The sequence below is a fragment of the Aquila chrysaetos genome, chromosome 20 (assembly GCF_900496995.4).
Source record: "Aquila chrysaetos chrysaetos chromosome 20, bAquChr1.4, whole genome shotgun sequence".
In the NCBI taxonomy this organism is placed as follows: Eukaryota; Metazoa; Chordata; class Aves; order Accipitriformes; family Accipitridae; genus Aquila; species Aquila chrysaetos.
The window spans coordinates 17,744,888-17,758,810 of NC_044023.1; the positions used below are offsets into that span (position 1 = coordinate 17,744,888).

At 41.3% G+C, this 13,923-nt stretch overlaps 1 protein-coding gene across 7 annotated transcripts in view; it reads left to right on the top strand.

The window, feature by feature from the left end:
• SLC25A26 (solute carrier family 25 member 26) overlaps positions 1-13,923 on the top strand; it is an 89,016-nt gene that overhangs the window by 49,327 nt on the left and 25,766 nt on the right. For 6 of the 7 annotated variants that reach the window (XM_030043742.2, XM_041118713.1, XM_030043743.2 and 3 more), the window contains one exon: positions 13,009-13,053. The exons of the other annotated variant lie outside the window; for it this stretch is intronic. In XM_030043742.2, the coding sequence (XP_029899602.1) occupies positions 13,009-13,053 (45 nt within the window). The remainder of the gene's footprint in view (positions 1-13,008; positions 13,054-13,923) is intronic. 7 annotated transcript variants of the gene reach the window in all.

A 13,923-nucleotide genomic window follows, 5' to 3' on the forward strand; every position in this document is an offset into this window, starting at 1 on the left:
GACAGTGATGTGTGGCAGGGGCTGTGATAAGCACTTGGGAGCAGGATGAAAGTGGTAACCAGCCCCTCTATCCCCATGGCTGCAGCTGGAAGGGGAAGCGCGAGCAGACAGTAGAGGTAGAGCTCACTCTGTCTCAGATTCTCTTTCTTAGTCTACTGGAAACGGCCCTCCAGCGTAACAGGCTGTTTTCACCATGTCTATCAGCATTTCAGCACGAATTTGGGAACCTCCTTTCCACCCCAGATTAGTCCTAGGCCTAAGATGCTGATAATATTCACTGCAGGACTTCCAAACGAAGTCAGGTCATTTACTGGCATCATGTCAGCTGAGCTTTTAAAATTGTATGTGTGAATGCAGAATCAGCACACTGTTCTGCAGGTTTCTTAACTCTTTTCATGATCCCAAAGACCACTACCAGCATTTGGTGGTACTATTTAAAGAAAGGTGTTAATGGTATTATATCTTTTGATTGAAAGCCACAGTTGATTTTTGCTCTTGTATGAGTTCAGCAGATTTTGGTTGTTTTGTCTGAAGTGGTCTATTAGTACTTGCGCTGAGATAAAAATTGTGTTTTAAGTGAAGAAAGCATTCTGGCACAAATTAGAAAATCCCAGGGAAGATAAATTAAAAATGTAATTAAAATGCCTTGAGGTTGAAACATTATGGGAATTGTAATGTATAGTTTGCTAATCTCGTTAGAAAAAACCCTGTTTTAAGTCACCTGGATATATTATATGCTGCTAACACCAGTCTGTTCCTTTTCAGCCCAAAAGGTTATGAACATTACACTGGAAAAGGCATTTGCTTTGAGATCAGCTCATTCTTTGTATTAGGCAACAGCATTGCTTTCTTCCCTTTTCTCTTTGGTCCTTAACTTGCTTGCTAATTTTTCTTTACTGTACTGCCTGTTGCCCAGTTCTTTGAGTCCAGCTATGTGCAGTGCAACCTCAGGGACACGATGTCTTTGACCAGGATCAGTATTTTTTTCTTCAAGCGCTGCCTAGCAATTTTGTTGAACTAATTTAGACAGATACATCTCAGTCAGTCTCAGGGGAAAGGAGCATCATGCATGCATTACGGGGTCTGCGAGTGGCACCCAGAATAAGGCATCCAAATGCTGCAGGAACAGAAGCAGTTCTGGAGACCTATCTAAGGGCAGGTTTCTCAAGCAGATACTAAAATACTGCCCACTGAAAAGGTAAAATTTCTGGAAATTCCTCACAGTTAGGGAACGTCTGGCTATTTCCCCAACCAACATTTTTGTGTTTGATTTTCTTTCCCCTCAAGTAATGCCTGTTAGCATGAAAATTATTGCATTGCTGATTTTCTGTTTCCCAGCTGGAAAACAATTGGGAAGAGTATGGTTCAAATCATATATATGTAAATCCCATCTACTGCTGTATATCACAGACAAAAGCCCATACCAGGCAACACAACTTAAGCCATTGCACTGTGAGTTTTATTAATCTACCTATGACAGCAGAGAATTGGCAAATCTGCCACTTGGCTGTGATGGGCATTTGACATGGCTGCAAAACCAATGAGGAAAAGAAATCATCTCAGTGGAACCTTCTGGATGTGAAATGGCCTTTAAATGAATTAAAGCTGTGAGAGCAGCATTTCCCATCCCTTTCCCTCTAGAGGCCACGCTGCAGTGGGCGTGCAGTTTGGCTTTCTCCTTTTGGTGTCAATGTTTTCCACAGAAGTACGTTTCTTAAAGGGACCATCAGTGCAACAGATGCTGTGCTCAGACCTGCTGCGTGAGAGACGAGCGTGCTGGAAATGGTGGGATCTGATCCCATCGTGGGGCCTTGGCGGTTACATTGACTGCTTGGATTTTTCTGCTGCTAGTTGTGATGCTAAAACCTCTTGGTGGAGCTGCAGTTGTGTTGTTACCTTGCCTTATCTTCTGTTGGGTGTTTGAGGTCACTTTGAGTTCTTTAATGTATATCTAAAGTAACCCACAGAAAAGTTTAGACTATTTTCTTTGGCTTTTCTCTTCATTCACCACGTTGGTTGCAGCCCCAAATTCGCAGAAAACATTGTTTAGGCGTCAGTTCAACAAAACACTTTGGCCCAGCTCCAACTCTGGAAGAGCTTTTAGATTAATGGGAAGTTGGGAGCGTAAAGGAGAGTATGGAGTCTAAGAACTTGTTTGGGTCTGGTCTTTAATGTTTTTAAAGCAAAACCTTGTTCCTATTCAGCAATAGTGAAAGTTAAGCATGTGCTTAAGTGCTTTGCCAAGCATGGAGGGGATGATTTATACTGGTAAAGTAGAAACCTAATAGTGTCTACTTTGCTGATCACAGCTATAACCAGGATTTCATAGAACAAGAGGTAGCTGCTGTCGTGCTCTGTAGTTCAGTTCCCAATAGGCTCTGAGACAGCCCAAACCTATAGCTGGGATGTGTGAACAGCTGTGCAGGATGAGCAAATGAAGAAAATAAGGGTTTGTGCGTGTCTAGGATGTTCCAGTTGTTTAGTTCTTGCCCACCAAAGCACCTTTGTTCTTCTGGATCCTGTTCCCCTGCTCTTGTAATTTGGCACACTTTCCTCGTGTCCAGGCTGGGTAACGGAGTGTGAGAAGTTGTTTTGGTTTAGCTTTATGGTTTAACATTGTGGTTATGATAGATCCTCAAGGCAGACGGAAATGAGGCGGCTGTATAAAGACAGGCAAATGAATTCAAAGGCTTATGGTGAAAGCATTTTCTCCATAAATGAATTAAAACAAATCATTGGGAGTCATAGCTTTTATTTCCACAGGTCTTATAATGGTGGTGCTGTTGTGCAAGCAGGGTTAGACTCCTTTGAGGAAGCCTGCAAGAGGTTCTTGAAAGCAAACCCTCCCTGCTCTCTGCACGCTGGATTTGCGTATGCAGCCAGCCTCATCTAAAGTTTTTTCCCAGCTTGCTGACGGGCAGGAAGTTGGGGGATGCAGGGAGCGAGACAGCTTTCCCATGGGCTCGATTGCTGTAGCGAGTCTGTCCACACCTGGGAGGGCAGCAAGTCCCAGGTGGCCCTGCAGCGTCCGACCCAACATTGTACAGCTGCTACCTTTGGGTGGGGGTGGAAGAAATGCTCCATTAGGACCAGAGTAGCTCTCCAGCTGCATAGGCAGGGAGGTCTGCTGGGTCCAGGGGGCTTCCTGTTTAAATAGTTACAGAGTCTGCAGAATTGGTTAAAACGTCAAAAAAAAATTATAGAGGATGAAAAAAAAAAAAAATAACGGAGCCATCCTGCCTGTATCTGTACGTGCATTGTCTAGCTGTTCGTTTGGGTTCGATCAAATGCTTGTTGTGATTTTTCAATTCACTTTAATGAGTTTTAGATTAGGTCTTTTGTAATGTAGAATCAGATTAAAGTTTGTGGAACTGTAGCTGCAGTTCACGAAAGGTAATGCTTTAATACATAAAAGCTAGGAGAGATCATTGTCATAAGCTGGTAGGTCCCTCTATGTAACATAGGCAAGTCATTTCACTAAGCGACTTCTGCAAGACCATGTCTTCTGGTGGGGCTAAAGCAATGTAACTGTTTATTAAAAAATAAAAAAGGTAGGTGAGGGAGAGAAAATAGTCCAGTCTTATTTCAGGCACACGGGACAGTCGGACTATTCAGTACAGGACTTAAGGATGTATTTAACTGCTTCTCTTAAAGAGGTGGGAAATTAGACATGTGTTTTGGTGCTTTGCAGAACCAACTCCTATTCAGCTAACACCAACAGAGATCACATGTGGCGAACTCTTTCAAGGAGTCTGTGAAGATCAGTCCTTTAACTCCACCTGTACTGACTTGCCATTTAGGCTGCTGTATGATGGACTGCTCACCCTGGCCTGCTGAAGATTCCCCGGGTTTCCCCTGAGCATTGTTTCATTGGCACCCATTGGGGCACTGCCCCTGAGACTGCAAGCACCTTGCAGGACAAGGCTATTTCTAATTTTACCTGTGGTGTGCAGTGTGGATATGGCTCTTTCTAAATAGTTGAAAAAAGCAGTCACAGAAGGAAGCTTAGCAATGCCCCATTTTGTGAGATACAAAAGTTTGAATGGGTATACACATAAGTGCGTATGCCTGTGTGTAAGGTAAGTAAAATACCTTTACATGAATAGCATTTCCTAAATTTGACATTAATCTGCATTTTTTCTCTCTGCCACATGATGGAGATAATGGTGTAAGATATATAAACACTGCTGCATGGGTCATGCACTTCAAAGAAAGAAGTTTCAACTTGGTGGTTTATAGTAGTTGTTCTGTTAATGTTGGTTTTGAACTAGCCTTGATGGAGTAATTTTCTCATAGTATCTGTGGGGTGTTTTGTTTATAGCAACATTTGGTTACTTGTCTTGTTCTGTTTGGTTGGTTGGTTGGGTTTTTTCCCCCCACAAAAGGCAAATATGCAGGAATAGTCTTACCAAATAATCAGGGCTATTGATGCAGCAAAACACCAAAGTTCGTATTTGGTAAAACATTCAAAAGAATTTGCTTAGCTTGCATTAACTTTATTGGGACTTTTAAGTTGTACTTAAATGTACATGGTTTGGGCTCAAATACAGCTACTAGTAGGGTACAGAAGATACGCTTCTGTAAAAGCAGGGAATTTGCAGCAGTTCCTGCTTAAGAAGTTAAAAAGAGTACATCCTAGATCCTGCTCTGACCATGAGTCTGAGTCTGTGCATCCTGGGAAGAACACGGTAGGGTCCGAATTAGTTCATCCTTGTGGCGTATGCTAGAACCCTTGCATCCACTCTCTCCTCTTTTCTCCATCTTGACCATGGGTCCTGATCCAGAAGCTATTGAAGCCACACGTGCAAAATTTCCAGAAATTTCAGTGAACTTTGGGTCAGGCCCATATGCAAAGGCAGAGTTGGATTTCCCCAAGGAAATTTTTTTAGTGATGTTCAGAAATCTCCTGGTGAGAGATGTGTTTAATTTTTATGGTGAGAGCTGCTGTGTTCTATTTGTAATCATAATGTAGTACCAAGACATTTGTAACAAAACTGCTATAGGTTGACATATATCCAGGAAGGGAGGAACACATGTTTCTTCCCAGTTTGTTAAATTTTTTTGTGGCTGTTACTCTGAGGACAAGAGTTCCTATGCTGATGTCAGTACAATTACAGCTGCACTGTTGTCAGGTTTCTTTGATTAAATATTTGCTGTATGAAGCAATACTCTCACTCCTCTGCATGGATCCACCTGCCTTGTTAATCAAACACGCTGCTTGTTTAATTCCTTGTGCTTAGGTCCTTGTATCTCCTGCAAAATTCTCATCTGAGGAACTGTTCAACTCTGTGATACTGCAAATCTGTCAGTCCAGTGTCTGCCTGTAATTTTTTTTTTCTTTGAATTTAAAAGTTTGTATTCAGAGGCTCTCCCTTGATAGGTGCCTTTCATAAGGCATTTTTTGTAATTATACTTACATTTAAAAGATCACATGTGTGTAAATGTACATTAAAATGCCTTCAAAGTTAGCAAACTGACGTGCTTCCCGGACAGCAGCACATAACCATGCGTGTGTGTGTGCACCCACGTATTAATGTAATAGTTTCTCCAAATGTTAGGGTTTTTCCTCAGAAGACTTTTTCCAGAAATGCTGTGCCTCATGCTCTAGGGTTCTGCTCCTATGTTTTTTTCATGAGAACAAAGATTAGTCCTTCATGGTCCTAAACTCAATGCATGTGCATGACTTAAAGGCATTACCTACCAATAAATAGGAGATTAGCTGCGGCTTGTGTATTTCCTGATCAGTTCAGGTTTTTTCAGATGGCTCGTTGTTATCCCGTTTCCTTTAACGATGGGACACTTTAATGAGTTTGCCATCTGACATACATCTGCTTCCTGTTAAACAATACCTTCATTCTTCTAGAGCTGCTAAACTCATCTTTTATCCTACAAGATTTTTATCTGCACCTTAAAAACAGCATGTACAAATCGGTCAGCATATTCGTTTTCTTGATGAGGATTTTTTTGGTATGTTGGTTTCAAGAAGAAATAGCAAAACGGGCATCTCCTTTAGTGCTTGTTTGTTGGAGAATGGGACAACATGGATATTATTTCTCTAATTAGGGGCCAGTCAGTCCAGCTGCTGTTTGAAGTACAGTAAGATCAACTTCTGTGGCTAACATTATACAGTTTCAAATAGTTATTCTGTCCTTCCTGCAAAGTAAGGGGCTGGTGCAAAAGGGGGGAATTTTGAAGGCTGTTAATATTATTTCTTTGAGGAAAGAGCCTTCAATAGCTCGATGATGGTCTGTCTCACGTGTGTGCAAAGTTAGTGCTCTGTGATCATCAGGCCCTCTTAAATCAATCCAGCCTGCATTGAGTTTGTGCATCTGCCTCAGTGCTTCTCTTTTCCCCATGTTTTGGGAACACGCAGTCATGCTGGATCTCTGACTGTGTCTTTCCCCTTCGCTGGTCAACATTGCCCTCCAGAAAATCTTTTTTCTTTTTTTTTTTTTTTTTTTTCTTTAATCATAAAACCTTTTTCTAGTGGAAGGAAAACTGGGTAGAATTTTCCTTGTATTTATCTGTCTCTCTGTAATGTCCTCTATATGCTCCTTTTATAATGAGCGTGCAGTGCTGTTTAAAAGAAAATCCTGCTGTATGTGAAGTTCTGCCACACAGGTGCAAAGAAGATCTGTGAGAATGGCTTGTAACCGAATTAAGCAACCCTGTGGGGCACATAATGTTTTGTCTTGGAAAGGAATTTACTTCCCAACATTCACATATGACAGGTGACAATGGGAAACACTTTGGGTTTCGAGCTGAGGAAACGGGAAGCAAAGTGCAAATATTTATTTGAGGGTTAGTGGATGCTTGAATCAGAGTAATGAGTATAATTCATGAATTTTTTATTTCTTCCCATTTGTAGCTTGCAGTTGTCTCCTAGCTCATACAGGGTTAATGGTATTTGCTTGAAAATGAGGGAATTGCTGATTACCTCAGGTGGCTGCTGGTGCATGATCTGAAACCTTTGTTTTAATGATACTCTTGGCACTCCTGAGACCGGTGTTTCTACCACCCTAAATGCCGTTCCTTTGCCTCTGGCAGTGCTGCAGAGCCACGTGTTCAACACCGAAGAGCTGTGAAAAGTTGTTTGTTGCAAATGCAGCTTGATAGTTTTACCTGTGATGGCCCAGCTTCCCATGAGGTTCCACTTCTCTTTGGCTTCATGCAGTCTTACAGGAAGGTGCTGTATGTGAACTTGGTCTTTCACTGTGTCCTTTAAGGAGTGGAGCCAAGAGATCTTCTCTGGACATTGCTATACCAGTGTTGTCACACTTGCCTGAAGAGTTTTGTTTCTAATTGCATCAGTGTTTACTGACAAAGCCCTCCATCATTCATTTAACATGTAAACTTGTCCATTCTTTCACCATGCTCACATCTTTCATCTCTCGGAGATGCAGGAACACAGCTGATGGCTTTGACAGTCTTTCATTCACGTTAAGATTACAAATTACCTTCGTTAGGTTCCTTATGGAGTCTGCAATTTATCAAGGAGGATCTGGGAGGCACTATTAATTGGAGCTTTGCGAGAAAATAAGTCTACTTCGTCAGCTTTGGAGTATACCATAGATGATGGCTGTGCTGAGCTCCTCTACACCTTCTCCTTCAGTCAGTACTGTGGAAAGCTACGGGTCTTCATATTGCTGTCTATTGCTGTGACCTCTGACATGACCAGGGGAGAGGCTTACCTCGTTTCATGCTGTCTTTTCAAATCCCAGCATGGGGGAAGTATATTTATAGCTGGAACATCAGTTTATCATAATCCAGATGTATTGGGAAAGCGTGTGAAGAATTTTAGGAGGACAAGACACTGAACTAGATTTACTGTGGTTATTATCGGAAACGTTTTGGTGTTAACTCCAGTGGGTTGACACGGTTGTTTTATCCTACTGTAACTTGAACGTATTTGAAAAGAACCATCTTTTATAAAGAAGCTGATAAAAAAAAAAATGTAAAAGGGAAGTAGGTAAAGGGAAGATTGTTCTCCTGAAATTTGTGGTTTATGTGTCCTTGGAAAACAGTATGGTTTTTGATACTCAGAAGTGGGTTGTTAGACTTTTCTTTGTAATTACAATGGAGAAAGCACAGTTTGGCACCTGCAGCTCAGCCACTGGTGGAATACTCCTTATAAATACAGGCTTCAATGGAGATAGTGTCTCTGTGAGCCTTGTCAAAGTGCATGTAAGTGACAGGTTAGGTGCAAGTTTGAGAACTACTCTGTCATGACTGAGTACGTCCTCCCTGACGTGATGTTCTTGCTTCTTGTGATATCGTACTGTCAAAATCCTCTTCATAACCGTTGCCTTTTCTCCTGTTGCTGTTAATGTAGGGAACAGTGGATGTATGGGCGAGAGCAGTTTCTGGGATGGAGGTACAGTTTCAGGGACATTGAGAAAGCTCTTACAAGGTGAGCCTGTTCCTCCTCTGGCTGTTTTCTGCCAATCTCTCCTTCAGTATTTACTCTAACATTTGTAAAAACAGATAGCTCTTCTGGAGAGCAAAGCCCGCTGAACTGGAGACAGGGAAAACCTGAATAAACAAACATGTGCCACAGATTAGTAAGAACATCTGTAGGTTTTATATTGTTTTGAGAACACATACCACAAAGTTTTTCATTTCTTATGCTTTTCTAGTTTCTCCCTTTCTTTGTGTCTCTCTCTTTTCTTCTTCTTTTTAAATATATTGCTAATAAAGGTTGGAGGTAGAAAGCACAGCTGGACTCTGCATGACATGCCACTGTTTAATTTCTAGCTCAGAGGATGAGAAGAAGAGTAGTTTTATTGTATCCTAGAAGAGAATAAAGCCACATGCAAATTCCAGCCATGGACATCTGTTTCCTCTTTGTGTGAAAGAATTCTCATATTTGGAAGGGAATCCCAGTTCTGAAGGGGCTGATGAGTTTTCGGTTTTCTGTTGGTTTTTTTTTTTTTTTTTTTTCCTTTTGGTTTTTCCCCCACCCCTTCTTTGCCACTCCTTCAGCATGCTCTCCTTGCTCCCTGGCAGCTGTGCTTCCTTCAGTACAATGTCAGCTTGCTATTTAGCATCAGATATTGAATGGGTGAACTTTGAGTTACTTTAAAATGTTGTGTTGTAGTTACAAAGAGTATTATTAAGCTCCTCCTTAAATTTCTTTTATTTAATTAAACAGTATTTGGTGGGAAGACTTTTGCTTTGTCATCAATCTTGAGTACTTTGCAGGTTGGTATTTTTTTAGGAGAGAGATGTGTGTATCTGTTGCTCTGGCTGTGAAGTGCAACTATTTCTAGAAGTAACTTATTAAAAAATAATCTTTTAAGATCCTTCTGTATCAGGGGAATTAAGTATATCTGTAGAAATAAGAATCTGCAACTTTCATTACATTGTTAGGCATCAAGTGCTAAGGACTACAGGGACCAGAGTAAATGATAATTTCACTAACCTAGAAAACATTTTAGAATAATGATTTACAGCTGTCTGGGGGATTTAAACTTTTTGTGTGTGTGTGTAAGAGTTTACTCTGTTGAACAAACAGCACAGTTACATAACATTAGGCCAGACATGAGAACTGGTACTCTCTGTCTATTTTATATTAACGTCGAATGAGAGGTTGGTGGAGCTCGCCAGGGTTCCATATTTGCTGGCAGAAAGTTACCCGCATGTGTGGACCACATTTTTATTGTTGCCTTAGCCTATTTCAGGCTTAAATATCGCTGCCTGGCAGGGTGTGATTCTGTTCATTGCTGAATACCTTTTATTTTAAAAAGCAAAATATTAAAAGGAATGAAATGCTGTAAAAGTTCAAATTAAGAAGTATCCCCAGACTGTGAGATTTTGTCACGTCTGTCATGGTAGTGGAATAAAGGGCAATAAGCCATCTAAAGACTTTTTCACTGTTGGATGAGTTACCCTTGCAGAGCGATTGCTTTTTGCATATATTAATCCTACTTTGGGGCGTGGGCTGTTTAGTCTGGTCTCTTAGGGAAACAAGGCTTATGCAAACAGGGTGTATGCACACATGAATGCACAGGAGCCTGTGCAGCCCCTGGACATGTTGGCCACGGAAATGTGGTAGAAAGGCAAAGCCTGCAAAGATAAATAGAAGTTCCTACAAGTTTCTTGAAAATAAGTGTGTGAGGGGAGAATAGAGGCGATTAAGGGGTTTGAGGGAAGGCTTGCAATAGGAACTGAACTTTCAACAGGCGCTGCAGAAGAGATGTCGAGAGGAAATGTGACGGAGGTCCCTGCCGTGGGAAGATCGCTGAACCCGGCTTGGAAATTATTTGGCTTCAAAGAATCTCATGACAAAAACCAAATCCACAGGAAGCCAGACTCCCTTTCGTTCCAGTACCCATGAAATTGCTTGTGTGGGTTTTGTTTTTTAAATCGGGATGCTGTCAAACAGGCTCCGATGGACAACTGTAAGAAACGGAGGACATACCTTGTTAGGATCTTCTTGGTGCAGGCAAAGGTGCTGCTCTGCTTGTTTTTGTTGGTGGTGCTTCCTAGTTTGTTTGGTTTTTACAAGTTTTCAAATTCTATTCAAGTATGACTTATGAATGTTTAGGCCCTTATCCTGCAGGTGTCTTAGAGAGGAGGGAGCCCAGCGGCTGTGCAGATCCCCCTGACATACGTCCAAAGCCTTCCCAGGCACTTTGGAAGCCTGCTCTCCGCAGCATCTTGTGGGGTGCATGGGGAAAAGTGAAACCGATAATCCCCGTCCAGTTCTGGTCCCCGCTGAGCAGAACACAGAAAGCAAACACCACTAATGCCGAAAATCAAACGGCAGTTGTGAACAAATTTCCTCTTTGATTGTAATGCTTCTAGCTAGGAGATAAAAAGGGGTTTATGTCAAAAGCTTCCCTTGTTGTCTTATTAACAGCTGCATAATTTTACCACTCATTCACGAGTATAGAAAAGCAAAACTTGGAGACTGTATTTGAAAGCTTGTTTTGTTTGGTGTACAGCTGGATACAGAGTGTTTCCTTTTCTGTCTTCTAACGAATTTGAAGCAAATGTAGTGGGTATTGTTTCTTTTTTTTCTTTCTATTTTTTGGCCTAGATAATAGAAGATTATGTTGCTTTTCATTTTACATTGCAAAGAAATCATGCCATTTAACTCCAATTCAACAATGATGCAGCAGCATGTGGAGTTATATATATCTTCTCATAAATATATTACCACATATTACTGTCAAATAGCTGGACTTTTTCAGCCAGTATTAAAAACAAAATTTAATTGCTACACTAGAGTTTCAAGGCCCTGATAAATAAGAGCCATGTCTGACCTTTATTGTGGGGCTTTGAGGTGCCACCAGGGATATTGCTCATTGTTCAAGATGACAAACTTCCTCTGAGATTTCAGTTTGTCAGCTCAATGTACAGCAGTGACATTGATTTCTTCTCACTGCCATTTCCTGCCTGAATAGATAACAAATTTTCTGTGGCAGGTGTCTGTCAAGCTTAGTTTTGCCTGGCAGATTAACTTAATAGACTCATTTATTAATCATTAGTTGCAACACGGTGAAGCAGACAATACTCTTTAACTCTTGTGATGTTGAATGGATGTACCATTTTGGATTCCTTTGTGTAGCTTGAATTTGGGTTTAATAAGCTGTTCATATCTCTGTAGTGAATGGGTTTAACCTGACATTACTCACCTTACAAAGAGCAAAGATTTATGTATTAGTTAAGTGTGAACGATTTTAAGTGTCTACTACTTTTCATGGCAAAAGGTGCCTAAGTGCTGTCTGAGACTAATAAAATGATGCACGAACTGCAAAAGCAGCGTAAATAAGGGGGAAAACTAACCTGACATGCATTGTGTTTGGGGAAGAAAGATAAAAGTAGGAGAAGAAAATAGATACTTGGAAGAAGATTTGAAACTGGGGCTGACTGGCAGTCAAAGTGGAGGAGATAACTGCAGACACATTTAGGAAGGGGCAAAGCAGACCTGCAGATACAGCTGTAGGACATTTCTAGCACAGGCTAGTATGTTCATAGGGACACCTTTCTTCAAGATGTCTTGAGATAGATACTTGGGCTGGAGGTAGCAAAGGCAGGGTCGGTACCAGGGGTGGATATTGGACAGGGCTTGTTAGAGTGGTGAAGGAGGAGGAAGAGTCAGAAGAACTTAGTGGAGAGATTGGAGGAGGAAGAAGGGAAGACGTAATCTTGGAAAGTGATGTCTCTTGTTGCAAAGAATCACTCTGTTCACAGTGAAAACTGACTTATTGCACGTTAGCCCTGCATCAGCCTACAGAGCTGATGGAGATGCAAGTTTGCTTTTTTCCCCCGGTGTGTTAAGAGAGTTGGTCACGATGCATTTATCAGGGTAAAATGTGTAAAGGAGCTGAAAATGCACAGGCACTGCTGGGGACACATGGCAGCAGGAACGAGCCTAGGCAGAGATACAGGCTGTTGCTGGACAGTAGAACCTCTCGTTATAGGTGATGAGAAGAGAACTACCAAGCTTCTCCTTTGGGTTTTAGTTGGGCTGTGGTAGCTCTTCACAACCTGCTTTTAATTCTCAAGGGAGCTTGTTAATGTGGGAACACTGGGAGATGTTCAGGAAAGTTTTTGCAGCTGATGCCCAACTGGTTTTGGAGCACAACTGTTTTCAGCTCAGCGTTTGTGAGTGTGTATTGCTGAAGATGTTGTTTTGCCAAGCTGTGTTCCTGGCCTTGGGAACGTGTTTCTTGAACCATCCTTATGGCTTTCTTGGCTGAGCGTCAAACCAAGAATGTCCCTGCACTAGATCATACTGCTTACTGCTCTTCTAGGCCACCCTGGTAACAATACATTAACCTCTCAGCAGGGAATGTGATAAACAAAGTAAAACTGCTTTAGTGAAACCAGTCATTTAATGGCAGCGTACATAAAGTGTCCGTAAAGATTTGTAAATGTAATAAGCTGCAGTTCACTGAGTGAACAATAACTGTTCCTAATTTAGCCAGTTGAGGAACATGCCAACCTAATTTGCTTTTGTAACATTATGTTGGTTTTTTTTCTCTTTTCCCACCTCTCCAGATTCCTTTCTCTCTGGTACAATTTCCCCTCTGGGAGTCCTTAAAGGTAAGTCCTCTTTAATGATAGAAATATGTTATGCATTTTGCAAAGGCTTTCCATGGTAACTTATCTAACTTGATTATCACAATTATGGGCATGTCCAAGAATCAGTAAGTATGTACCAACCTACCTGTGCATGTGAAGAACATTTGCCTGAATATCTGAAAAATAACAGGGAATATCTAACACTGATACGTGGCATGCAGTCTAAATTTCACTCCCCAACATGCCAGAAATCTTATCTTCTGCTCTAGCTTTTTTTACTGATTAAAGAGTGGGAACTGTCTTGTGTTGTGCAATTTTTTTTTTTTTTTTTTTTTTTTTTTTAATTTTTCAAGCGTTTCACTCTTCAAGGTAACAGGAAATTGTGAGCGGTACAGAGAAAAGTGATTGAGCCTGGTTTTGTAGACAGGGAGAGACTCTCAGTGCATCAGTGACAAGCTATTTTGATTGGCTGTGTATACTTTATTTAAAGGTCATTTAAAGAAGGTGTCAATGGATGATGTTTGAATAGTGCAGTCTTTCAGAATGATGTGCTGTTCTCTCACTGGCTGGTTGCTTTTTTTATCACGGACAGAGTCGGGGTCTAGATTTTTGAGCACAGGGTTGGATTTGAAGACATGTAGTTTCTCCATCCCTCTGTTCTTCCTTTAACTCGCCACAAAAGATGAAGGAAAGAGTTTTTCAGGTGCTTTGAGATCGTGGGTGGGAAGCACAGAAAATTGCTGCAGATCGTTAAAAGCACTGCAGCAAAACATAATATTTATAAGAGAGGAGCTGGAGAGAAGGTAACTTCCTTCTTGTTAAGGGTGCCGGACTTCTGAGCAAGCTTGGCACCGAGACCCAAACTGGGCAGAGGAACTGGAAGGGTGGGAG